This window comes from Gadus morhua, chromosome 10 (assembly GCF_902167405.1).
Source record: "Gadus morhua chromosome 10, gadMor3.0, whole genome shotgun sequence".
Lineage (NCBI taxonomy): Eukaryota > Metazoa > Chordata > Actinopteri > Gadiformes > Gadidae > Gadus > Gadus morhua.
In genome coordinates this window covers 7,256,420-7,266,224 of record NC_044057.1, presented here as the reverse complement: position 1 = coordinate 7,266,224, position 9,805 = coordinate 7,256,420, and the positions used below count along the sequence as shown (strand labels likewise).

General features: G+C 45.5%; 1 protein-coding gene across 1 annotated transcript in view; it reads left to right on the top strand.

Annotated features, from left to right (window-relative positions):
• f8 (coagulation factor VIII, procoagulant component) overlaps positions 1 to 1,355 on the top strand; it is a 20,128-nt gene extending 18,773 nt beyond the window's left edge. Inside the window, exon 27 of the mRNA XM_030368822.1 lies at positions 558 to 1,355. Within this exon, the coding sequence (XP_030224682.1) occupies positions 558 to 713 (156 nt within the window). The 3' untranslated portion in view covers positions 714 to 1,355. The remainder of the gene's footprint in view (positions 1 to 557) is intronic.
• The last annotated feature ends 8,450 nt before the right edge of the window (positions 1,356 to 9,805 follow it).

The window sequence follows — 9,805 nt, the reverse complement described above, 5'->3', positions numbered from 1 at the left end:
TCTGTCGTCTCACTATGAATCCATAAAGCGATTACTCTGTCTCCTACTGTGCCTACATTAGACCTCACTTTATTGTGTCATGATACTATTTTATTGCTGTGAATACTATCAGATATCTTCGCCGTCTACCTATCCACATTTTTACCTTTTCCTTATTTGTAGCCTTTGACAGTTAAAGGGGTGATATTACACCACCAGGTGGGAGTGTGATCTGCCATTCCAAGCCGTTTGAAAATCTGCATTTTCCTTTGTTTTAGTGACATCACAGCTGTGTGTGTCTACCTTGATGTACTCTGGAGAGATCTACTAGCCTACCCAGTGGACTCTAACAAACGTTGCTGATCTATCAAGCGTACATCTAGGTGGACACGCCCACTTGTGATGTCACTAAAACCCAGGAGAGGGACGATTTTCAAAAGGCATATGGATGTATTGGGGTGAGGGTTATGTAGATTATGTCATCACCACCTCCCTTTAGACAAACTCATCCACACCGCATGTGCGTAGCAGGTCTGTAGAAAAATGAATCACAGCGTCCTGTCCCTCCTCCTCCTCAGATCTTCTCGGGGAACAGCGACCCGGACGAAGAGTCCTTGGCGCTATTCGAGCCACCGGTGTTCGCCCGCTACCTGAGGGTCCAGCCCCGCGGCTGGATCAACGACATCGCCCTGCGGCTAGAGGTGTTGGGCTGCGACACGCAGCAGCGCACCTGAGGGTTCGACCCAACAGGATTGAGTTCAACCACTGCCCCAGACCACCGGCGGGGGCAGTGGGGGCCCTGTCTGGGGCCCTGCTGGAACTGCTGCCCCCGCGACCCGACCCCGGATAAGCGCTTTGACGATGAAGATAAGGTTGAGGCACTGTCAAACGTCTGGATGTCTATCACTGTCTAATGAAGCGAGATGTCGAATGAACTCCCTCGTCGGAATGACAACACTCACAGTGAACTAGCACGTTGATTTCATGTGTAAATGATATAAGTGGACTTTATTTGCAGACAGAGAACTTAAGGATATTTTTATTTAACTTTTCGTTTTAGATGTATTTAAAATGTGTATTTTGTATATTTGCTAAGACACAAGGAATGTATTATGTATTTTGAGCTAGCTATGAATGAATTGCAGAGGGACGGATGAAGCCTGGACTATTAAGAGTGTCGCTCCTCACCAGCTATCCAGGGCAATATATATATTTTTATTATTATATATGATTATTATATTTTCAAACACCTGCAGCTATTTGAATGTACTCATGTGTAAGGCTTTCAAGGCCATCACAGTTTCAATAATGTATGGATAGTTATTCCTCTTTGGTTGTTTTTATGATGTTTGAATAAAAAGTTGATACATTTTTGCCCATTGTTTTGCAAAAGTTTGCTCATTGTGTCAGAACTCAACGCACAAGCAAATAGGACACAACACTTGGAAATATACCATTCACATCTATGTCAAATTGAAACTCTGCTATTGAAACCTCACAATCCTTTGTCAAAATGTCACACTGATAACAAAATGATACACACTTGTATCACACTTTCAGATCAGCAGCAACACATTAGTCTACTTTATATAAAACACTGAAGTCTTTCATGTTCACTGTTTTATTCAGTTCCACAGAAGGCACATTTTCACAACAACCAAATAATCGAATACTAAATACAGTTTTTTTCAATTGCTTGAACACATTTTGCAAAATTTGGCTCAATGTGTCAAAACTCAACACACAAGCAAATAAGACACAACACTGGGAAATACAGTTTTTTTCGATTGCTTGAACACTATGGACACATGCTTAGACCAAAGCAACACAACTTGAAGTTTTTGTTTCTATACCTTAAACACATGTAACCATTCCTTAAACAAAAGCGCTGCTTTGCACTTTAGTTGCAATTGTGCAACACACTTGCTCCTTTCTGCAACACACTTGCTCCTGCACACTACACACTATTTCATACATAAGACACTTAATTCAAAAAGGACGCCTCATTGTTCCATTGGGAAAACACATCTATTCAAAATCCTAAACACATTGGTTAATTGAGAATACTTACTTACACACCTAAAAACACTTTCTTCCAAAACTGAACACCAGTCAGCCAGCTACAAAAAGGCCTCAGTTAAGCCATTTTGAGAACTTTGCAAGCATGGTAGAGGAGGAAGAGGAGGACAGAGACATAGAGGTGGACATGGAAGAGGCCGTGCTGGGAACATTACAGTTTTTTTCAATTGCTTGAACACGTTTTGCAAAATTTGGCTCATTGTGTCAAAACTCAACACACAAGCAAATAGTTTTTTTCAATTGCTTGAACACTATAGACACATGCTTAGACCAAAGTAACACAACTTGAAGTTTTTGTTACCATACCTTAAACACATGTAACCATTCCTTAAACAAAAGCGCTGCTTTGCACTTTAGTTGCTATTCTGCAACATACTTGCTCCTTTCTGCAACACTTGCTCCTGCACACTACACACTATTTCAAACTTAATGGCCCTATCTTGCATCCGGCGCAAGTGACTTAGTCACTGGCGCATGTGTCGTTGCTAGTTTACAACTGGCGCAGAGCGTTCTTTTCCCACCACCGCCACTCGCCGGTAAATTAGGGATTGATCATGCGCCCCAAGGGGCGGTTCGGCGGAAGAAGGAGGCGTGTTCTGGCGCAAACGGCGTTTTCTGAATACCATTGCGCTACTGACCAGGAAATAGCTGGTTTAGGGCCCTATTTTAACGGTCTGAAACGCAAGTGGGAAGCGCAAAGCGCAAGTAGCTTTGTGGGCGGTTCTACGGCGCTATCCCTATTTTACAGGCGGATAAATGACGCTTGCGCCGCGGCGCAACTGTCAAAAGGGTTGGTCTGAAGCAGCCTAATTACCCGTAGGTGTGGTTTGGGCGTAACATGCAACAAACCAATGAGAGTGCCAGCTCCCATCCCCTTTAAGAGCCATGAGCGCATCTGAATCGGACGAGTTGATATTTTGACAGCGCGTCTGCAGTCTCCGATGAGACAGATGCACATGAATTTCAAACTGCAAATGGCTTAGTTTATTGCCAAATAATATGGCCTAATTCACACATGGAATAAGGGGGTTTCTTCCACAACTTCGGAAATACTGAGTCCTCAAATAAATTTTGGCAAATAAAACGTATGATAGGCTATAACATATGATATGCGGTAACTGTGGTTCTATTTAATGATATACTCAATACATTATAAACATTGTTTCTTATCAGTATTGTATGCTATCCTAATATGCATGTGTCCCCGCGGTAATAGACCTTGCCATTGATTGTATTATGCGTTACGTGTTTAGTTTGCCCAAGTGAAGGAGTTCAAGTAGCTACCTCGGGGTCTTGTTCGCGAGTCAGGGAACTATGGAGCGTGAGATTGGCCGGAGAATCGGAGCAGCGGGGGCGGTATTGCGTTCGCTTTAACGCACCGTTGTTACGAAAAGAGAGCTGAGCCGCAAGGCAAAGCTCTCGATCTACCGGTCGATCTTCGTTCCTATCCTCACCTATGGTGGGTTGGGTGATGACCGAAAGGACGAGATCGCGGGTACAAGCGGCCGAGATGAGTTTTCTCAGAAGGGTAGCTGGCGTCTCCCTTAGGGATAGGGTGAGAAGCTCAGCCATCCGTGAGGAACTCGGATTAGAGCCGCTGCTCCTTTACTTAGAAAGGAGTCAGCTGAGGTGGTTCGGGCATCTGGTAAGGATGCCCACTGGGCGCCTTCCTTGGGAGGTGTTTCAGGCACGTCCAGTGGGGAGGAGACCTCGGGGAAGACCCAGGACTAGGTGGAGAGATTATATCTCAACACTGGCCTGGGAACGCCTCGGGATCCCCCCGTCAGAGCTGGTCAATGTGGCCCGGGAAAGGGAAGTCTGGGGCCCCCTGCTTGAGCTGCTCCCCCCGCGACCCGACCCCGGATAAGCGAACGAAGATGAGATGATGATGAGAGTGTTTAGTTTGCGTGTGTTTAAACAGAGCACACACGCGCGCCCGCATTCATTCATTCTTTTTAACACTCACTCAAGGTAAAACAATGTTTTTCACGATCAAATAGGCCTACTCATCAATCCTAAAAGTTATGGGCATGTAGGCCTACACGATGTCTGTGTCAAGAAAATATGTGTTTGCTGTACGGTGTTTGCAGATGCATTGATTTAAAAGTACAACTTATTACCGCTGCATCAGCTGTTCTTTCCCAAATAATTTACCAAGAATGTGCGGCTAGGTAGATGAGAGAAGCAAAGTGTATGCGCGAGGTGCACAAGCAATCCGTATGCATCGCATGCGCATGTATGCATGCGCCCTTAAAATAGCATCTGAACAACGCGCCACTGACTTTAAGGGCCCTATCTTGCATCCGGCGCAAGTGACTTAGTCACTGGCGCATGTGTCGTTGCTAGTTTACAACTGGCGCAGAGCGCTCTTTTGCCACCTGCGCCACTCGCCGGTAAATTAGGGAATGATCTTGCGCCCCAAGGGGCGGTTCGGCGGAAGGAGGAGGCGTGTTCTGGCGCAAACGGTATTTTGCCGTCTCTGAATACCATTGCGCTACTGACCAGGAAATACCTGGTTTAAAGTCAGTGGCGCGTTGTTCAGATGCTATTTTAAGGGCGCAAGCATACATGCGCATGCGATGCATACGGATTGCTTGTGCACCTCGCGAATACACTTTGCTTCTCTCATCTACCTAGCCGCACATTCTTGGTAAATTATTTGGGAAAGAACAGCTGATGCAGCGGTAATAAGTTGTAGGCTACTTTTTAATCAATGCATCTGCAAACACCGTACAGCAAACACATTTTCTTGAGACATCGTGTAGGCCTACATGCCCATAACTTTTAGGATTGATGAGTAGGCATATTTGATCGTGAAAAACATTGCTTTACCGCGAGTGAGTGTTAAAAAGAATTAATGAATGCGGGCGCGCGTGTGTGCTCTGTTTAAACACACGCAAACTAAACACTCTCATCATCATCTCATCTTCGTCGGCTTATCGGGGGTCGGGTCGCGGGGGGAGCAGCTCAAGCAGGGGGCCCCAGACTTCCCTTTCCCGGGCCACATTGACCAGCTCTGACGGGGGGATCCCGAGGCGTTCCCAAGCCATTGTTGAGATATAATCTCTCCACCTAGTCCTGGGTCTTCCCCGAGGTCTCCTCCCAACTGGACGTGCCTGAAACACCTCCCAAGGAAGGCGCCCAGTGGGCATCCTTACCAGATGCCCGAACCACCTCAGCTGACTCCTTTCTAAGTAAAGGAGCAGCGGCTCTAATCCGAGTTCCTCACGGATGGCTGAGCTTCTCACCCTATCCCTAAGGGAGACGCCAGCCACCCTTCTGAGAAAACTCATCTCGGCCGCTTGTACCCGCGATCTCGTCCTTTCGGTCACCACCCAACCCTCATGACCATAGGTGAGGATAGGAACGAAGATAGACCGGTAGATCGAGAGCTTTGCCTTGCGGCTCCGCTCTTTTTTCGTAACAACGGTGCGGTAAAGCGAACGCAATACCGCCCCCGCTGCTCCGATTCTCGGGCCAATCTCACGCTCCATAGTACCCTCACTCGCGAACAAGACCCCGAGGTACTTGAATTCCTTCACTTGGGCAAACTAAACACGTAACGCATAATACAATCAATGGCAATATCTATTACCGCGGGGACACATGCATACAATACTGATAAGAAACAATGTTTATAATGTATTGCGTAGCCTATATCATTAAATAGAACCACAGTTACTGCATATCATATGTTATAGCCTATCATACGTTTTCTTTGCCGAAATGTATTTGAGGACTCAGTATTTCTGAAGTTGTGGAAGAAAACCCCTTATTCCATGTGTGAATTAGGCCACATTATTTGGCAATAAACTAAGCCATTTGCAAATTCATGTGCATCTGTCTCATCGGAGACTGCAGACGCGCTGTCAAAATATCAACTCGTCCGATTCAAATGCGCTCATGGCTCTTAAAGGGGATGGGAGCTGGCACTCTCATTGGTTTGTTGCACGTTACGCCCAAACCACACCTACGGGTAATTAGGCTGCTTCAGACCAACCCTTTTGACGCTTGCGCCGCGGCGCAAGCGTCATTTGTCCGCCTGTAAAATAGCGATAGCGCCGTAGAACCGCCCACAAAGCTACTTGCGCTTTGCGCTTTCCCACTTGCGTTTCAGACCGTTAAAATAGGGCCCTTAACCAGGTATTTCCTGGTCAGTAGCGCAATGGTATTCAGAGACGGCAAAATACCGTTTGCGCCAGAACACGCCTCCTCCTTCCGCCAAACCGCCCCTTGGGGCGCATGATCAATCCCTAATTTACCGGCGAGTGGCGCTGGTGGGAAAAGAACGCTCTGCGCCAGTTGTAAACTAGCAAAGACACATGCGCCAGTGACTTAAGTCACTTGCGCCGGATGCAAGATAGGGCCCTTAAAGTCAGTGGCGCGTTGTTCAGATGCTATTTTAAGGACGCATGCATACATGCGCATGCGATGCATACGGATTGCTTGTGCACCTCGCGCATACACTTTGCTTCTCCCATCTACCTTGCCGAAAATTCTTGGTAAATTATTTGGGAAAGAACAGCTGATGCAGCGGTAATATGTTGTACTTTTAAATCAATGCATCTGCAAACACCGTACAGCAAACACATATTATATTCTTGACAGAGACATCGTGTAGGCCTACATGCCCATAACTTTTACGATTGATGCGTATTTGATCGTGAAAAACATTGTTTTACCGCGAGTGAGTGTTAAAAAGAATGAATGAATGCGGGCGCGCGTGTGTGCTCTGTTTAAACACACGCAAACTAAACACGTAACGCATAATACAATCAATGGCAATGTCTATTACCGCGGGGACACATATTAGGATAGCATACAATACTGATAAGAAACAAAGTTTATAATGTATTGCGTATATCATTAAATAGAACCACAGTTACCGCATATCATATGTTATATCATATACGTTTTCTTCGACGAAATTTATTTGAGGACTCAGTATTTCTGAAGTTGTGGAAGAAAACCCCTTATTCCATGTGTGAATTAGGCCATATTATTTGGCAATAAACTAAGGAATGACTAGAAGACCTTCTGGGGGCGGACGCCAACGCCTGTTCACCCAACAGCAGGAACTTGCCATTGTGGACCTGGTCAAAGTAAACAATGCAATCGGTCTCAACCAGCTACAGCAACAAATACTTGCAGATAGAGAAGTATTCAATATCATAGAGCGAGTGAGCATTTCCACTATCAGACGCATCTTGGTAAAGCACCAAATTACTATGAAGCAATTGTACAGGGTCCCACTTGAGAGGAACAGTGTCAGGGTGAAAGGACTTTGACGTGAATATGTACAGGTAAGTGTTACAGTCCTTTACATTTACATTACAGTAGGCCTACTGGTGTCATCCAGCTACAGCTGAATATGTGCCATTGTATCAGTACCACATGGATACATTCAGAGAAGTACCAGGTACCTGTTTGATGGGGTGGGGGTTCTGTATGTGTAGTACTGTAGTTCAGTGTTTTCAGTAATGCCCTCCAAAATATGTATTACATGTGTTTTGTTTTGTTACAGAGCATCTTGGAGATGGATGGAGCTGCACAGCCTCATGAATTTATATATACATTGATGAGGCTGGATTCAACCTTTTTGGCCAAAGGGCAATTATGCAAGTCCCGGGCCAGCGCGGGGGAAATATCTCATTATGTGCTGCCATAAGCCTTCAAGGGCTACTTCACCATCAAGCAAAATTAGGTCCCTTCAATACCGAACATATAATAACATTTCTGGATGCACTTCACGATGCAGCTGTACAGGACAGACCAGAGCAGCCCAGGTTTGTTGTCGTCTGGGATAATGTTAGTTTCTATCGGGTTGCTCTGGTCCGCAACTGGGTTACCAACCATAATTACAATTAGGGCATTTGGCAGATGCTTTTATCCAAAGCGACTTACATCGGTTAATACATACATCATCCATCATCAATTTGAAGTCCTATATTTGCCCCCTTACACACCATTTTTCTAAACCCCATCGATTTTATTTCGGCTTTGAGATGGCGCGTATATGACCGCCAACCACATGCTCGCATGCCTCTTCTGCAGGCAATGCAACAGGCCTGCGGAGACATCGACTTGGGGTCAATCCATGGATGGAATCGGCACACAAGGTAATATTTTCCCCGATGCTTAGCGGGACAAAACATTGCTTGTGATGTTGATGAGATCCTATGGCCCAACAGGCGGCAGGATCCATAAGACCACCCAAGCACAATTGCCATGTTTCTGTGTTTACAGTACAGTAGGGTTTATTTTTGCTCAAACTGTATTTACTGCACTGTAATGTACAGTACTGCAATGTACAGTATTCAGTATTTGATCTTTTGGTTGTTGTGAAAACGTGTCCTCTGTGGAACTGAATAAAACAGTGAGCATGAAAGACTGCAGTGTTTTATATAAAGTAGACCAGTGTGTTGCTGCTGATCTGAAAGTGTATTCATATGATGCAAGTGTGTATCATTTTGTCATCAGAGTGCCATTTCTACAAAGAATTGTTAGGTTACGATAGCAGAGTTTCAATTTGACATCACTGTTGTGTCTTATTTGCATGTGTGTTGAGTTTTGACACAATGAGCCAAGTTTTGCAAAACGTATTCAAGCAACGGGCAAAATGGATAATAATGGATATAATAGGAATAATTAATGGATCTGTGCAGTGTGAGTGTGCTCGCTCCCAGCTCAGCTCAGAGTCACTGTTATTACCGCTGAAACACGGCTGCTATCAACGTTGTTTTGTTCACTTGGAGATTTTCCACAGCATTCCCAATGATACACAGAGCTTCTCCCTTCCCAACGTGTTTCCCAAAGTGTTTTTCTGCCTTATCCACCTCTGCCAGGCCTTGCGTAAAAGCTTAGCCTTTACTGAGACATTGTACTGTTTCAAGTTCAACTGGGCAGCTGCCAGGGGAAATAGTTTTATAGAGAGTTCACACAGGACAATGGATTGGCTGGACAGGAAATAGCAAGATCAAGCAGGTATGTGGTGTGTGTGTGTGTGTGTGTGTGTGTGTGTGTGTGTGTGTGTGTGTGTGTGTGTGTGTGTGTGTGTGTGTGTGTGTGTGTGTGTGTGTGTGTGTGTGTGTGTGTGTGTGTGTGTGTGTGTGTGTGTGTCCATGTGTGTGCGTGTGCTACTGCATGTGTGTGTGTGTGTGTGTGTGTGTGTGTGTGTGTGTGTGTGTGTGTGTGTCCATGTGTGTGCGTGTGTGTGCGTGCGCATCTGTACGTGCGCCTGTCCAAGATCTAAAACATGCACGGTGCTTCACGGGGCTATCTTGCGGTGCTGTGCTGCGGCCACATGTCATTCTCACGTCATTCTCACCTTTATCAGCGTCTATCAGCAGAGGAAGTGTCCAGCAAGGGACAGTGTGTGTTTGGCTTGGACCCGCATGCAGGGACACACACACACACTGGACAGAGCAAATGTTGGAACAGCAGAACCACAACATGGAGGCATAGTACATGGTAATCCCTCTCAAAACAAAAACATACTGCCCGGCCCGGCGTTTTGGGGGTCCTGCTCGATGATTAAAATACCAAGATTGTGACGCTTTGAATTTATTTTCTTTTAAATGGTTATGAAATGTTTGGTTACTTGGCCAGAGAAGTATCCCACAGTCAGTAAAGTTGAAAGTATGTACAGCTATCAGATAGTTTTCCGATAACGTAACTGGTGTCGTGTACAGCAATCAGGTTATACTGACACATGGTCGTGTTCTGCCTGTAAAGATAGATAAACAAT